Source organism: Carassius carassius, chromosome 40 (assembly GCF_963082965.1).
Source record: "Carassius carassius chromosome 40, fCarCar2.1, whole genome shotgun sequence".
NCBI classification, from domain to species: Eukaryota; Metazoa; Chordata; class Actinopteri; order Cypriniformes; family Cyprinidae; genus Carassius; species Carassius carassius.
The window spans coordinates 4,732,959-4,751,493 of NC_081794.1; the positions used below are offsets into that span (position 1 = coordinate 4,732,959).

Here is an 18,535-nt window from a genome sequence, read left to right on the forward strand (position 1 = left end):
GATAAAGTAAAATAAGAAAAGAACAAATTCAGAGCAACAGTTTTTTTTCTTGTCCTTTCCAAGAATATGAAGAATTTAGCGTCAGCGGTGACTCTGGTTGCATGATTGCATAACTATACTGGAAGACCTGAAGAAGCAAGAATAAGAAAGTGATTTAATGTAATTTCTTAATAAACTGCTAGAACTCAGAGGCTAAAGTAACTCATAATTCATAATTTTTTAAATACATATTTTAGTAACAAACAACAACCAAACTAACTAATTTCATTACAATTTATTATTACTATTTTTTTTAATCAAATAGGCTATTATTTATTTAGCAGTAACAAATAACAACCAAACAAATACATACCACAATTTGTTTATTTTTTAAATCAATTAATAAATTATTAAGATTATTATTTATATTTCAGTTACAAACAACAACCAAACAAATACATTTATTATATTTTTAATAAATGAATTAATGAACAAACAAACAAACAAACAAAAAGAAAACATTTAATTAACAAACCAACAACCAAACAAATCAATAAATTTCAACTTATTTATTTTTAAATACACAACAACAAACTAATAATAAACACAATCAATTGTTTTCTTTAGAAAATGTATAAATAAATAAATAAATAAATACATTTTACTGTTTTTAAAGAAAACATTGTCTAGCTTTCATGCATTATTGTATTGAGCGCTGCGTACACACTAAAGCAAGTCACCAATCATATGATATATGATAGTTTATTCAATCTGAGGCTCGAGAGCGCGGAAGACAGAAGCGGAGTGACCAGGTCTCTCTGGGGAAGGAGGGAGAGGGACATCTAATTGGTTTCTCAATGAAACAATCGTCCTAGTCTGCAGGAAGCGAGCGCACGCAGCGCAGTTGCTCTGTGCTGAAGCACATCTTGACTATAGAGTTGGAAGAACACTTTAAACTTCAAACATGAGCGAATTAGACGAAGAATTTGCCAAGATGCTGCTGATAAAAGAGGAGCGGATAAAGGAAATGGAGAGGCTGCTGTTGGCGAAAGAGCAGGAGGTGAATGAATTGAAGAGAAAGCTGCACAAATGTCAGTCAGTGCTGCCGAGCGCTATTGGACCCAGAAGAACCAGGCGCGCGCAGGGCATCTCCGCGGAACCGCAGACCTTCAGGTCCTTCCAGGACTTAAAGAGCGAGGATTTGCTCAAACACCCCAAGTCGGACAGGTAAGAGCACTACATTTACTATCTATAGACGTGCATTCTTAGGTGTCAAAACCTGGCTGTGGATGGTTTCTGTCCGACTCCAGTCTCTGTTACCCGGCGGTGTGACTATACTACTGCACTATACAAGAGTACATGGGAACACTTTATATTAAGGTGCTGTAGTTACCATGTTAAATGTACTTGCTATAGTAATAACATCAAATTATGCATAATTGCAAGTGACTAAACCCAAACTAACCATTAACTCTATAAGTACATAGTTAAATAATATTACTCAACAATTAAATCTGTTGCTGCACTGTAACATTGTCAATGTATTTAACTACACTATACTATACTATACTATACTATACTATACTATACTATACTATACTATACTATACTATACTATATGCCAAATTATACTACTATACTGTTCTATGCAAAACTAAATATAGACATATATGCAAAATTGTATCATAACATTGTTGAACACTGTACTATACTATACTATACTATACTATACTATACTATACTATACTATACTATACTGTTCTGTACTGTACTATGCAAAATTAAATATGTACAATAGTATGCTATGAAGGTATATACAAGATTGTATTATCAAATTTTATAACACTTCTACACTATACTACACTATACTATACTACACTATACTATTCCACTTCCACTTCCACTTTTCCCCCTCAAATATTTCCAATATGAACACAGTTAAGCCTAACAGGTTTATACTATACTATACTGGCCTAAATCTGAACTACAAAAAAAATAAAATGTTCAATCGGTTATTTCTTTAACAGTTTTTATTTAAACTTTGTGATGTTTTTACACAATACTCCCCCCCCCCCTTTTACTCATTAAAGGTGTGCAGCACATGGTTTCAAAAAAGGAGGTCAATTAGCGTAATAAATGCATTTGAAATGCTTCTGTTTTTACTTTCACCAGTTTTGCATCTAAATTGTAATAGAATGAGATACACTTTATTAAAATGGGTAGTATTGAATCAAACTATATGCATGCATCATAATTAGTTTACATTAACATATATAAATGTTGGTCCATAATGCCTATTATAATGCATTCAAATACAGTAGAAGTCCACATCTGGTCTAATGCTCTCAGACATAAAAGCTCTCTACCACACTCTTGCTCAGTGTCCAATAGCCTGAACCTTGTTGAATATTTAATGCTGGCTGTTAAATATTTAATGTCACAGATATTCACTACTATATTTAGGATTCATATATGGTAACTTTCAACTTTCCTGGAAAAATGTGGAATGTCCCGCATGTAGCAGGAATAAGTAAACCCCATTCCTGTAAATAAGTATCTTTATTAACCTCTGCAAGGGTCAGCAGGAGCTGTAGCTTTCTGAAAATGCTTGAGATCAATGCTACAGTACATTTTCCTTTCGCTTTTGAATGTAATAAATTGAAAAATGCAGTTTTGGATTACAATAAGCAGTTTTGCCAGTTGGTTGTCCTTAAAATATCTCAAAATTGAAATAACTTCCTGTAAGTAGCCACTAGATGTCAGCAAAATATCATCATCCCACAAATGGTTGATATTAAAACTGAGGAATCTAATGCAATGATATGGCAGTGGGCTCTATACTAAGACCTATCATGAAGTGTGGATGGAAAAGATTTACAAAACTTACTTATTTACAAACATTTTTATGATTGTTAATAATGTATTCAACAATTAAAAGTGACAGATAATAATTGAGTAATATATATATATCAAAAGATTTTTTGCTGAATAAAATTTGCTGAATAAAATGTATTTTTCTTTTCTTTTCTTTTCTTTTTTCTTTCTCGTACTTAATCCAAACATTTAAGTGAATCACAGTTTCCACAAAAATATTCAAGAGCAGAAACTGTTTCAACATTGATAAGAATAAGAAACGTGTCTTGAGCTCCAAATGATCTGATATATATGAATCTGAACCAAACCCCTTTTTATTTTAAACCTTATAACATTTAACATTTGTTAATTATGTAATTATTTTATTCACTGCACATTCAATAGTCAGGTTCTTGTGACTGATAAAAAGCGATCTCTTTGACAAATACTGCCCGCCCTCGTCTCTTATCCTGTGTGTTCTCATGTAGAACTCCTTATATAATAAACAAGCTGCTTGAAAAGCACTTGAGAATGGAAAGTGTGTTATCTTTCCTGTGCTGATAAAAGGCTGCAGGGTAACGGCGGCTTGTACTGCAGATCCAGACACAGGCCTTCCACATTAGCATCACATCTCTCACGTCCACACTGGCACAGACACTTTGATCTGCGTCTGGGCTCCAGTTCTTGTAAATGGTTTGCAAGAACGACAGAGCCTCATCAGTCGTGCATAATTGTTCTTTTCTGTTAGGACTGATAAATGGGATTCACGTTCATTTTGGGCCAGCTCTCATGGAAATCAGTTAAAAGGAAGGCATGGACTAGATACTGAATAATGTCCCCTGTGAGGTTTGTGTGCTACATTGTGGGTTTCAAAATTCAGGACATTTATTAACAGCTTTTTTAACATCTTTTAGTGATTCTTAAAATTCTTCCTGCCAGACAGAACACTAAACAGAATGGTACATAAATCAAGTTGTAGACAGAGCAAATTATACAGAGCAGTACAAAAATGCTGTACAAGACATACAACATATAACAGTTTGCAAACATGATTGGTACAGCTTGATATTATCAGATTATTATGATATTATAATCAATGCTATTTGTAGTTGGTCATGTTAATTACATTTTTACTTATCTCTGTATGGGTATGTTTTCTCCCCTAGAGGGCGCTTTTAATCCTGTTTTTAAATTTTATTTATTTATTTATTTATATTGTGTGTTCTTGCCATTACATTTCCTCTGGCATTTTAAGCATTTAGTATCCTTGAAATAGTATTATACTTTTTATTAATATTAAAATTTTAGTTTTGAATCACATTTTCTTTTTTTCTTTCATTTTTCATTTCATTTAAACGTTTTAATAATTTTATTCTGTGTTCTTGTCATTTTTATATTTTTTGTATATGTATATAAAGTGTATTTTTTAGTTTTAGTATTTAATTTAATACTTCTACTTAAAGAGAGAGAGAGAAATGGTGCGTGACTAGCTAAAATCAAATAGGTTCGTTCTTAAATAATGGCTATTATTTTAAATAAGTAGCTTTTATATATATATATATATATATATATATATATATATATATATATATATATATATATATATATATATATATATATATATACAAAACCCTGTTTTGAAATGATATTGTTCAGGATTCCATAGGTTTCAGTCTAACGTGCTTATTGATGTGTTACAGCACAAGAAGTCTACAGAGGACATACGAGAGTAACATTTTTAGCACTCACAGTTTGGGCAGTTAATAGGGTGAAATGGAACACCAGGTGGTCGTGTGTTAATGGGAAGGATTCAGATGATGTTAGGGACTATGAAGAAGAAACGTGTTAGATTTCCAGAGCATCATTTGGACATAAAGCTTGTTCTGTGCTAAGTAGATAGAAGCATAACTGCAGTTGGTTGTGTAAAAATATACTCCTTGAGCTTCATTGGTGTTGTATTTAAAGGAATAGTTTAATTATAGGTTTAGTTAAATTATAATTTCCTGATGATTTACTCATTCCCAGACTATCCAATAATTTGGAGATGAACCATTCCTTTGAGTTTACTGTATAAATAAATACTGTATGTATAAATAAATAAATAAATATGCTTTCTCAACTAATAAAATGTACAAAACAATTAGAGCAGAATTGAAAGAATTTACTTTAATTAGCCTAAAGTAAATGATGAGAAAAATTTGTACGTCTTAAAATGTTAAAAAGCAAGCTCAGTTGCGAGTATAGGTCACAAAATTAGTTAGTGAGAAAACAACAAAATGAAAACGTGGAATATTTTTCTTTGATGTAGGCCTATTCTTTTCTGTGCATATGTATTGATGCATGGCTGATGTGAACACTTTTGAAGATGATTTGTATGTTAATAGGGAAAAGTTTCCTTTGGAATCAAGTAATGGAGCTTTTTTTTTTTATGAATGCGCTCATGTGCTCGTGGAAGGTAGCGCACCGGAAGGCTGAGCGGCTGTTACAGGTGCGAGCTTGAGTCTTTCCTCATTGGCTCTTCGGGGAGCCACGAGCGTGCTGCTCTCACGGCGCGTTCACTGCGCGCTCAACGCGTTCCACTCGCGCTCGACAGCTGCGACTGACGTATTTGGACAAGAAATGAATGCCCTGTGAAACTTCTTCGTCTCCCGAATGTGACGTTTGCCACCGCCGTAGGTGTTTCCCCGCTCATTCCTCCGGTATAAGAGATCCGAAATCACGCCGGTAGATCGGTTCGCGACCTTTTTTGGCGACAGTACCAAGGAAAACACGACCCAAAGCGGTTTGTTTTAATTTCATGACCGAAAACTGACCGTTCGCCAATTTGGAAACGACCCCGGATCGTGGACTGTGGGGAGAAATGGGCACTTTACGCGATCTCCAATACGCGTTACAGGAGAAGATCGAAGAACTGAGACAGAGAGACGCGCTGATTGATGAACTGGAGTTGGAGCTTGACCAGAAAGACGAACTCATCCAGAAGCTTCAGAATGAGTTAGACAAATACCGATCCGTTATAAGACCGGCAACTCAACAAGTCCACAAACAGAGTGTCCTCCAAGAGCACCAGAGGACCAAGAGACAGGCGATCTCAGCCGAACCTACAGCCTTTGATATTCAAGACCTCAATCACGTCACCCTGCCTTTCTACCCAAAGAGCCCACAGTAGGTGCCACTTAAATCTGATCAGTGCTGTTATGAAGCTGTCCGTCAAATTCACCAGAACGAATTGCTGATTATTTGCATTATGGCATTGATGTAATCATGCATATGCATCCTTGTAATGACACATGAAACATTGCCATTGTGCTGTGCTGATTTTATGCAAGTGATCTTGGTCACCTTGGAAGGACACTTTGAGTTCTGTGGCACTAGTATAATCATAACCATCCATCAAACCTGTCTCCGTCCAAGCCTTCATTACTGCACTGATGTGATATATTGTGAATTAGGCAGATAGCAAAGTCTGGTGCTTCCACCTGTTGATTCTATTTCTCAACTTTGAAAGGGAGAAAAAGTGCTTATTGATATGCAGATTACAGTTCATGCACAGTGTTTTTCACTGAGAACATATTAATGTAAAAATGTATAATTTTTCGGCATCTTAAATATTTTACTATATTACTTTCAACTTCAATGTGCTTGTGAAGAGCAAGTCTAACCAGAGGTGTGAGTAGTAATGCAGCATTGCATAGCTTATAGGTAAATTATGGTAAAATGACAGCACAAATGACCGCTGTAATGCAGTAGACAAGGTATATAGTAAGTAATTTAATTTAGAATAGCATAATGTGCAAAATGGCAGAATATAATTAATTAAGGACATATAGATTCATGATGCAATGTGGAATTTTCCAACTGTGCACTCAAAATTTTATGCTGATGATATAATTTATTATGAAAAAAGGCAACGCATTAGAAAAATACAGACACCACTGTAAAAGTAATTAGTACATAAGGCAGTATATGATTAACACATATCATATTGACTAATAGTCTTTAAAAATGCTTTGGTAACATTTTTCTAAAAGTAGAACCATAAAACAATTTTTGTTACATGAAATGAAATACAGAAAATAAAAATACTTGTAATTATTTTATTTTAGCAGTTGCAAAGTTACATACATAACATTGCATATATATATATAGTATGTAGATTGAATAGCATGATGTGCGAATTGTAAATACTTAATTAATATATAAGAATATACAATGGGTGGCAAGGTCTTGGACCACATAAAAAATCTGGGAACCAAAACCTGTAAATCAACAGGTGGGTTTAGGATTTAGAAAAAGAAAATGTAAAGGAAATAACTGTAAAAGGAAGATTGAATCAAATTTTTATTACTTTTATTTAATCAAAAAGCACATTTGTGACACTGACCACGTAAACTCTCTGTACAGACGGTCAGATGGTATTGCTTCCAATGATCTCAAATCATTCTGAGAACAGCAGGTTGTCATATCAGCAGTAGTTCTTCTGACAAAACAATACCAAACCCGCTGTATAAAATGAGTATATATAAGAGAGTATATGATCAACATTTATTGGCTATTATATTGGCTAATATTCCTTTAAAGTCCTTTTTCCATCTCATATATCAAGGTGTTCATAAAATGTTAAGCATTTGAAACTGCTTTTAAGCCCTTTAAAACTATGTACAATGATTTCAATGAAATGCATAATGATATCTAATGAAATGCACACAACTGGAAAGGGGAGTAGATTCTAAGCGCCCTTGAAAATCTTTTTTTTTTTCCATCTTCTCCTCAGCTGGATCTCTAGAGAGGTATTATCCAAAAGCCTCCCTCATCCACCAGCAATTCCATCATTTTCTTCTACAACTCATCTCTCTCTCAGTGTCTTTTCTTTCACAGTTTGTGAGCATTTCAATTTTCCTTGTGTTTATGTCTGGTGAATATTTACTCTTGTTGGCTTAGTGCATTTTGGTCGAGAGCCAGATGCCCTCCGTCTTTGTGAAGACATGACATTCTTTTGTGCTGGCGTTCATGAATGCGGATGGTACATGCAAGACTAATTTCACTTGAACAATAACTATGCATGAAACCATTTAATGATTCATGCCCATACAGATTTATTTCTTTATTTGACATGTATTATTTTATTAATGGAAAGCTGAATGTATATTGAATATGAAACCTTGAATCCCCAGCTGTTATTTGTTTCGAAGACCCCATGAATGACCCCATTCACAATTGAAGATTATACTGTACTGTAGCTTTTAATCTACTTCTATTAGTTTTAAAGCATGAATATGCTAGTTTACTCCTAAACGTTGACATAATTATGTATTTATCTATCTCTTCTAGCTCAATGACACAATGGTCATATCACAGTAAAAAAGTAACCCATTTCAACTTGCTGCCTTAAAATTTTAAGTATAATTAACTTGGTTGTATGAGCCCTTTTTAACAAATTATATTAAACCGACTTAAAAAAAAATCCAGTTTAATCTGGATCTGGAAAGCATGAATTGCTCAACATATTTTGATGTGTTAAAGTCATGTAAAAACCAGAAGCTGCCATGACTGTTACGGATCACTCGGAGACAGAGGAGTAACAGATGAAGTTAGTATTTATTTAAAGACACAAGCAGAGGAGCGGGAAGTGAGGAGTGGATGGGTGTTGGGATCCGTGCCGGGAAGGTAGTGACCACACACACTTTGGGGAAGGCGTTGGGGCTTTGAGGATCTTGGAGGCAATCCTTAGAGAGAAGATGGAAGAGGAGTCTTCGGAGGTTATCCTTGGAGAGAAGGTAAAGAGGAGTTAGTCCTTATAGTTAGCGCACAGGAATGATCTTGTCGCGAACGTGACCGGACAATGACTGGGTGCGTGTGTGTGGCTTTTATAGTGCTGTGGTGGATGACTGGTGATGAGGATCAGGTGGTGATGGTTCAGTACTCAGGTGAGGGTGTGCGCTGTGATTGTGTGGAGGTGGAACCTGGCGTGTTTGTAACAGTACCCCCCTCCCCAGGGCCCGCTCCTGAGGGCCGGGGACCCCGACGACGTGGTGGGCGTCCTCTTTCCCTGGGAGCCGGTCGGTTGGGGTGTCTGGAGTGGAAGGTATCCTGCAAGGCGGGATCCAAGATGTCATTGCGTGGGACCCAGGAACATTCCTCTGGACCGTATCCTTCCCAGTCCACTAAGTATTCCAGCTGCCCACCACGCCGCCGGGAGTCCAGGATGTCCTTGACCGAGTAGGCTGCGCCGTCATCTAGGAGGAGAGGAGGGGGGGCTACCGTCTCGCCAGGTTCAGTGGAGGGAAGAACAGAAGGATGGTGAGGTTTTAAGAGTGAGACATGGAAAGTGGGGTGAATCCTGTACTCAGGGGGAATTTGGAGTTTGTAGGTGACCGGATTGATCTGCTTGGTGATTGTGAACAGGCCAATGAATCTGGGATTGAGCTTGCGGCAAGGTAGACGCAGGCAGATGTCCCGGGTAGACAGCCAGACCTTCTGACCGGGTTGATACTGGGGAGCCTCGGAACGGCGAAGGTCGGCTGCCGTCCTGCGTCTACGGAGCGCCCGTTGCAGTTGGTGATGGGCCGCGTCCCAGACCCGCTCGCTCTCCCGGAACCAATAGTCGACCGCGGGAACATCAGAGGGCTCTCCAGACCAGGGGAATAGAGGTGGCTGGTAGCCGAGTACGCACTGGAAGGGTTGGAGTCCGGTGGTGGGTTGATGGAGGGAGTTTTGTGCGTACTCGGCCCACCCCAGGAATTGGTTCCAGGAGTTCTGGTGGCCGTGACAGAAGGTATGGAGGAAGAGTCCGATCTCCTGGACCTTTCTTTCCGTCTGCCCGTTGGACTGTGGGTGGTAGCCGGAGGACAGGCTGACACCTAGGAGGGAGTGAAACGCTTTCCATACCCGGGAGGTGAACTGGGGGCCCCGATCCGACACTATGTCCTCTGGAATGCCGAAGTACCTGAAGACATGGTTAAACATCCGTTCTGCTGTTTCCATGGCAGTGGGGAGACCCTTCAGAGGAAGAAGACGACAAGCTCTAGAAAATCTATCCACAATAATCAGAATTCGTGTGTTGTTGTCAGAGGGTGGAAGGTCCGTTATGAAATCCACCCCTAGGTGTGACCAGGGGCGATTGGGAACGGGCAGAGGATGGAGTTTGCCAGATGGTAGATGGCGAGGACCTTTGGACATGGCGCAGCTGGTACATCCACTCACGTACCTTCTGACATCCGAGGCCATGTTGGGCCACCAGAAGGGTTCCCGTAGCAACGAGAGGGTTTCATTGACCCCCAGGTGACCAGTGCCAAGTGATGTATGGGTGGAGTGGATGAGTGGAGTGCGACGTGTCCTAGGGATGTCCTGGTGGGCAACCCGGCGGGTTGTTGTTAGGAACTTCGGCTGGAGGTAGAGTCTCTGCTGACCAGGTGATAGGGGTGACTATGACCTTGTCCGGGAGGATGGGTTTGGGTTTCTATGATCTCTCTTCGGGTGCGTAACATCTGGACAGAGCATCGGCCTTTACATTTTTTGCCCCAGGGCGGTAGGAGATGGAGAAATGGAAGCGGGTGAAGAATAGCGCCCAGCGGGCTTGTCTGGGGTTGAGTTTCTTGGCTGCTCTAAGGTATTCCAGATTTTTGTGGTCAGTGAGGACTTGAAAAGGATGTTTGGCTCCCTCCAGCCAATGTCTCCACTCCTCCAGGGCAAGCTTGATGGCAAGTAGCTCCCTATTCCCGATTTCATAGTTTACCTCCGCCGGGTTGAGTTTCCTGGAGAAGAAGGCACATGGATGGAGGTGGCTGGGCGTCCCCAGCTGCTGAGATAGGACCGCTCCCACTCCGGTGGTAGAGGCGTCCACTTCCACAACGAATGGTAACTCTGGGTTTGGATGCACGAGGAGTGGGGCGGTCGTGAAGGCCAGCTTCAAGGCCTGGAAGGCTTCGGTGGCGGCAGGAGTCAATGATAGGGACTTGGGCTTCTGACGAAGGAGGTTGGTTAGAGGACTGGTGATAGTACTAAAATTCTGAATGAATCGTCTATAAAAGTTGGCGAAGCCAAGGAATCGCTGCAGTTCCTTTATAGTGGTAGGAATGGGTCAATCCCTGACGGCGCTTACCTTCCCCTTGTCCATCCGGATGCCACTGCGGTCGATGGTATATCCAAGGAACTGCACTGAGGGTTGATGGAAAGAACACTTCTCTGCTTGTAGGTAGAGCTGGTAGTCCCTCAGGCGTTGCAAGACCTCCGCAACGTGGCGTTGATGTTCTGCCTGGCTCCGGGAGTATATCAAGATGTCATCGATATAGACTAGGACGAACTGATGGAGGAAATCCCGGAGCACCTCATGTATGAAATCCTGGAATACGGAGGGGGCGTTTACAAGCCCATACGGCATAACGCAATACTCGTAGTGACCAGTAGGGGTGATGAAGGCGGTCTTCCACTCGTCCCCCTCACGTATCCGGATGAGGTTATACGCGCTGCGGAGGTCCAACTTGGTGAACACAGTGGCACCACGGAGATGTTCTAGGGCCGCTGGGACGAGGGGAAGAGGATAACGAAACTTCTGAGTTATCTTGTTAAGGGCTCTATAATCAATACATGGCCGTAAACCTCCATCCTTCTTGGCCACGAAGAAGAAACTGGAAGCAGCAGGGGAGGTAGATGGGCGGATGTATCCTTGAGCCAGCGCCTCCCTGATGTAATCCTCCATAGCCTTCTCCTTGGGAACGGATAGGGGATAGATCCGTCCCTTAGGCACTGGTTCACCCGGCAGCAGATCTATTGCACAGTCCCACGGCCGGTGTGGAGGCAGCTTGGAGGCCCGCTTCGGGCAGAAGACATCACTGAAGGGGGCGTAGCACTGGGGTATGGAGATGGACTGGTTCTCGACAGGGCTTTCAATAGAGGTGGAGTAGACTGGTAGTGGTTCGGGGGGACGTTCCACTGGAACAGGACAGCCGGAGATACATGATTGAAAGAAGGCTTTGCCCCACTTCAGGATTTCTCCGGTCTTCCAGGAGATCACTGGGTTGTGCTGCTCCAACCATGGGCGCCCTAGGATGACATCAGCGGTGGAATCCTCCAGAACCAGCAGATGGATGTCCTCGTGATGAAGGAGTCCTGTTAGAAGGGAGATAGGGCCCACGCAGTGGCGTACATAATTCTTACACACTCACCATGGGGCGAGGAGGACGAACGGGGCACCCAGCTATAGTATGCCCCGAAGCTGCACAGTACAGACAAAGATTCTGGGCCAGTCGTCTTTGACGCACCGCCATCGTGAGGCGGTATGAATCCACTAACATGGGCTCGTTGGCTGGTTCTGGGGAGCTGACGTTCTCTGGTCGGCAGAGCAGTGTGGAGGAATGCGCCTGGCCCTGGTGCTCTTCTAAGCATGACTGCATACGAGTGGCGAAGCGGATGGACAGCTGTATGAATCGCTCGAGGCCGATGGTATCCTCATATGCAGCGAGATGCAACCGCACTCTGGGTTCCAGTCCTTGGCGATAGGTAGTGAGAAGGGCCTGTTCGTTCCACCCACTAGAGGCCGCCAGAGTTCTGAACTGCAAGGCATAATCATTGACAGACATTTTCCCTTGTTTCAAATTGTATAGTCTCTCACCTATCGAGGAGTCCCAGGCAGGTTTGCCGAAAACTTCCCGGAAATGTTTGATGAAGCTAGAATATGACTGGGTTACAGGGTTATTCTGAGTCCAGAGAGAATCTGCCCACTGTAATGCCTTGCCTTGTAACTGGGAAATTATGAAAGCTACCTTGGATCGGTCCGTTGGATATGAGAGCGGTTGCATCTCCAGGACCAGTGAACACTGAAGCAGGAAACCGCTGCATTCCTCCGCCGAACCAGAGTAGGGCGCTGGCCGGGCCATGGGACTGGCGTGCACGGCAGGTGAAGGAGGGATGACGGGATCAGCGGAAGTGCTCGCTGGTGGTGGTGATGCGGGTGCTGACATGAGTGTCCGACGGAGTGCATCCACTAATTCCTGGAAGGGGTCCGTGAGGCTCATGCTTGTGTCTCTCGGTGCTGGTCCGGTCATCTGTTACGGATCACTCAGAGACAGAGGAGTAACAGATGAAGTTAGTATTTATTTAAAGACACAAGCAGAGGAGCGGGAAGTGAGGAGTGGATGGGTGTTGGGATCCGTGCCGGGAAGGTAGTGACCACACACACGCACCGTTGGGGCTTTGAGGATCTTGGAGGCAATCCTTAGAGAGAAGATGGAAGAGGAGTCTTCGGAGGTTATCCTTGGAAAGAAGGTAAAGGGGAGTTAGTCCTTATAGTTAGCGCACAGGAATAATCTTGTCGCAAACGTGACCGGACAATGACTGGGTGCGTGTGTGTGGCTTTTATGGTGCTGTGGTGAATGACTGGTGATGAGGATCAGGTGGTGATGGTTCAGTACTCAGGTGAGGGTGTGCGCTGTGATTGTGTGGAGGTGGAACCTGGCGTGTTTGTAACAATGACTTTCTGATCAAGTAATAAATACAGTTTTTATATGCAATGATGTGACACATACAACTCTTCTGTTTTGAAGTTCATGGGGAAAAAGTTTCAATAAAAACTAAACAAAAAATGCCACAATAATCTGTTAATAGTATTTAGACAAATAAAACTTAATATTAAGATGAATAATTTAATTTAATTTAATCCAAATTTAAGTAATGTCCAGGAACTACAGGCAGAAATTAAATCATAAAACAGGAAATGACATCACAGAGAAGTCTTCTGAACTGAGAAACTTTAGCCTCTCTATCGCCATCTGTGGTTAAAACTGAAAATTGGATGTTACTTGCATAGTAGTATTTTTACACTTCATTGCACAGCTTCTATTGCATAAAATGTTTCTATTTACAACATATTTTTCACAGTGTTTGAGATATGACCAATCAAAGCTGTTTAAAATAGTCACTGGCGCAGAGGAAATCCGCCTAAAATACTTCAGTTTTGTTCATTCTGATTGAGTTCTTCAGTCTTGCAAATGCTTTCATTATGTTCAGCTAAGCATAGGTACAATATAAATATAAAATTCATTGTGCAGTGTAGTCAAATTATTATAATGAGAGTTTTTGCAAAAGTGCAGAACTCAGTCAGGGAACTAAATGGACAGCTCTGATAATTATAGAAAAAAAAGCTTGCTTTCTTTATGCAATTTATTCACAACCATTTTTCATGCTGCTAAAAAGAACAATCTGAAGTTAATCATGTACTCGCAGTCTTGATTTATGTTAGCTACAACCACTTCTCTCCACTCTCACATAATAATAAGAACAGGACATGCTTTTCTGTGGTAACAGACATGAAGTGACACATCTTGTTCCGCGTTCCCCTTGGTAGAAATCGTGCTTCCCCGGGGCCCCTCCATCGTCGGGCCCTTAGAATCATCCTAAAATCTGTTGTTACAAACTAAAATAGTAATTTTACATCTAGCCATTTTACATCTATTGCAACAATTCACCATACGGAATACTTTAAAGCACAAACATTATATAAAGTCTACAATTACACTTCTTTTGTTCTTAAATGCACTGATGCACAACACTGACCTTTAAAAACAAATGCTGGAACACCTGACATTGCTATAGTGTTTGCTGTGGTGGCCCCAGAATGTTTTTGTTGGCTGTGATAAGGAGGGACTTAACAGTTTAGAGGGGGTGCAAAAAAACTCAATAAATTGAGTGAAAGTAGTGAACGCCTATATGCTTCAGCTATCTAAATAGCATGCAAATTCAGCCATATTGTGTTATACAACAGCTTCGAAAAAGGCATTTTTTTATTTTTATTTTTTTCTGTGGTATTAAACTTCTCATGTTATAAGTAATGTAACTTGTAATGCCAACTGACAAATATAGGACACTTACATATTAATACAATTTATGAACGCATATAGAAAAGTGTTTTATTTTATTTTATTTTATGTATTTATTTATTTTTACACCTGTCTTTTTAGAAAAAAAAAAATCTGACCATCAAGTGTCAGTCACTGGCAGGCAATGCCAACTGGCAGGAAAACATGGTAAATTCGAACCATTTTTTACAATAGATAAAGTGCAGACAATTCATACAACTATTTCCACACAGTGGAATATTGGATGGGCACGCTGGGCACAAAAGCATCAAAAATAGGCAATATTAACTCTTTTCCCGCCATTGACTATTTATCTCATCATTTAGAAGACCAGGCTTCCCCGCCATTGACGAGTTTTTGTGGCTTTCCGTGTTTTCACTGTTATACACTCGGGGGCGCTATTACACATCTTCTGAATGAGTACAAAACCTCCCAAACAAAAAACACTTGAACAGGACAGAAAAACTAGCAATCTCTTATGTAAACAGATGCATATGATAAATAATGTGATCATCAGCAATAGACAGCATATAAATGAAAACTGCATAATATTACGTAGTAAAATGATGATTCAAGAAGTGGTATATGGCTGTGCAAGCTTTGGAGGTGTTGATGGAAGCGAATTACTGGATTTATTCTTTGATAATCATCATGAATATTATCCAGATGTAGTTTTTGATGAAAATGTGATTTTCTCACCTTTTTGCTCAAAAAAAAAAAAAAATTATATATATATATATATATATATATATTTTTTTTTTTTTTATCTACCTGTATTCATGTGTTGATAAAAAAAGAATTATTTCTTTAAAAGTAGAAGCTTTGATCTTTATTTTGGTGTATTGCATATTCAAATATAAAACAAAACATACTATCGCCATCAAATTTTAGTGAAAATCATCAAAATTGTGGGCGGTGGCTGGCAACTTCTTTCAAAAATGCTGACGGGGAAAGAGTGAAGAGGATTTAGCATTTCCAATTAATGTCGACCTGTTACATTCTTATTATTATTAGGCCTATTATTATTATTATTATTATTATTATTATTAGGTTACTTTTATTATTAAATTACATGAAATAATTGACCCATAATAATTTCAAAGCGCATCAAGGCATGACGCCCTGTGAGGATAACTAAAGTTTAGCCTATTGTTCACTGAAAAACATTTTTAACATGTCTATTAATTTATATAATAAATTACAGGACTATAATTAAAATTATTAAAACTGCAGTCATCAATGAAAATTAAGAGCAGCTTTATTTCGTGCACTGATTTTCAAAAATAACCCTGTTTAACGTGAAATATTAAGGAAATAATTTAAAGGGATCCTATTATGCTTTTTCACTTTTTGAATTTTAATCAGTGTAGTGTGTATGTTTGGGCATAAAAAAAGATCTTCAAACTTCAAACAAATCTCAAAGTCCACTCTAAAGAGAGATATTTTGTTAAAAAAAATCCCTTTTCAAAAACTACAACGAACGGCTCGGTCGGACTACTGCGTTTGTTTTCTGGTTTTGTGATATTAAAAACAAATAAAGAAACCATGTACTGTAGGAGAGTGGTTATTATGCACAAACAGTGAGAAACTTTATTTGTGCAGTGTGCGCATGCCAAAAAAATATCAATTCCGATTAAAATTTCCGCTTGGGCATACAGTTTAAATGCTCACATCAACCCGATCACTTTATTTAGCATTCATGTAAACACTACAATCAGATTCATCAATCAGAATGAATTTTAGTCCGACTGAACCAAAAATTGTGCATGTAAATATAGCCATTGTTCTCTCCCATTCTGCAGCCCAGATTAAGTTTTGCAGAATCTGTCCATCTTGCTTCCCACCAAAAGAGCATATTTTCTCCTTTTATGGAAATGGTTCAGTGTTGTTCTCTGTGTCTGGGCAGTCATAAATCTTTGTTAAACAAAAGAGTAGAGAGTGGGTTAAGAAGAGCTGTAAAAGCATGCTGAGAGGAAAGGACTGCTAGGTAGGAGATGGCAACACATATTGCAAGAGTGCCAATCTACACTATCTGCCAGCCTATCTGAAGTTATGCTCCACCTGGCTTCAAAATCACTTCGGCATTCCACCGACTGGCCTGCCAGGACACCATAATGATGCCTCAAATATCAAAGACTCTGATTAAATTGAGGCTCCTCCTGATGCGAGATGGCATTTTCTGCACTTTTTGCTAGGGTAACCCCTTCAGAGCAATACTGTTGTCCGTCTCTGAAGACTTTGAAATCTGTCCACCACCTGCAGTTTTGAGCTTAAAGAGAATGTTTGGTGCATGGCAGCTTAGTTAGTTTTTATGAACATGAGGACACCGGGTTTAATGTTGATCATGTTTAACGTTCCCTCCCTTTTAATTTCAAAAGCATCATTTTGATTTTGGTCAGCACTGTTAATGTCTTCTGGAAACTGTCGGCAGGCTTTATAGGTTTTTTTTTTTTGGTAAATAAGGGAACTGAGAATCTAAAATTAGGCAAGCAAGAAAGAATTGCACTCTTGCATGAGGACACTGTTACACTATATGATACAGTATCAGCGGGCTTTATGCTTATTAAGCATCTTTGAGATTGTTGTTTAGGCTTGGTCCATAAAGTGATCCAATTTATGGAGTTCATAAAGTAGGCAGGTGCAGATTACAATATTTTGGTATGTGATTTGGCATGAGAATACTTTCTGTGTGCATAAAAAAATCAAAAATAATGACTTTATTCTACAATTCGTCTCCTCCGTGTCACCCTATAACATAATTTTAGAGAGTATCACATATGTAAACAGCGTATGCAACATAAGTACGACGATACGTTGTTTACACCTTAATCTGAACGTAAACAATGTACACATTAGTAGTTGTTTTAGTGGTGATGTCAGTTAGTATACGCGTTATAGTATAATCGACTCCAGAGGGTTAAAATTTGGATAATTGTCTTAAATTCTCAAACAGTTGTTTTACATTACATTTTGAGTTGATGTTGAGGTTGTGACAAAAGTTACTTTAAACAAAATAAAAAAACAACAACAACAAAAAAAAACTATTTTTATGCATAAAATATAGTGATAATGTAATATAATTTGATATAAATTAACATGTTAATATTTTAGTGATCATCTCCCGAGTATTGATGGGCAGAATCATGGTACTTGTTTTGTCTCATATCTCAAGAATCATTGAGTTATATTTAGCGAGAGGTCAGTTTCTTATACAAAACGCCATTGTTTGTAGCGCTGGTCCCCACATGCATGATGAATCCATGTCATTAATGTCATTAGTCCAGGCAGATCCACAGATTTTGAGGTCTTATCATCTGCCAATGGGAGTGTATGAGTGGTAGTAACGCAGTGTATCTGAGCAGTCATCTGTCCACCCCATGTCCTCCTCGGGCTTCAGCACTCATGCACTCTTGCACAGATGGTCCATTCTTGTCATCATCTCTGCCACGCTGCCATTTCTAATCAAAGGTTGAATTTTTTTTTTTCAAATCTGCAGATCTGCTTGTGCAGTGATGGAATAATCAAATATACCCAGTGCAAGATTAAAAATAGATTTGTGAGAGGGAACTTGGAATGCAGTGGCACTCGCAAGGCCATCTGACAAGCATTGTCCAATAAAATTTGATGTTATCAATGAAAATGATTCATCACGTTGAGCCCAGATGCACTCCATACAAAGGAATTCATCCATTGGTGTGGTGAGGTATTGATTGCATTCACAAACGCAGGCATTGGGGATTCTCTCAGATTATTTCAGTGGTTGACACTTTTCTGTGAGTAATCTCACACACTGTGGTGTTGAATGGAGGTGTCTGGGATTTCAAGAAAAAAAAGAGAGATTAGTGAGATTT

The 18,535-nt window shown here is 39.6% G+C and overlaps 1 protein-coding gene across 2 annotated transcripts in view; it reads left to right on the forward strand.

The window, feature by feature from the left end:
- The first annotated feature begins 834 nt into the window (after positions 1–834).
- The window catches only part of LOC132122006 (cGMP-dependent protein kinase 1-like), a 170,599-nt gene continuing 152,898 nt past the window's right edge, over positions 835–18,535 (forward strand). The window contains exon 1 of one of the 2 annotated variants that reach the window (XM_059531801.1): positions 835–1,206. In XM_059531801.1, the coding sequence (XP_059387784.1) occupies positions 944–1,206 (263 nt within the window). In that variant the 5' untranslated portion in view covers positions 835–943. Of the gene's footprint in view, positions 1,207–5,373; positions 5,998–18,535 lie in introns of those variants that run through there. The other variant, XM_059531800.1, reaches the window with a different exon arrangement.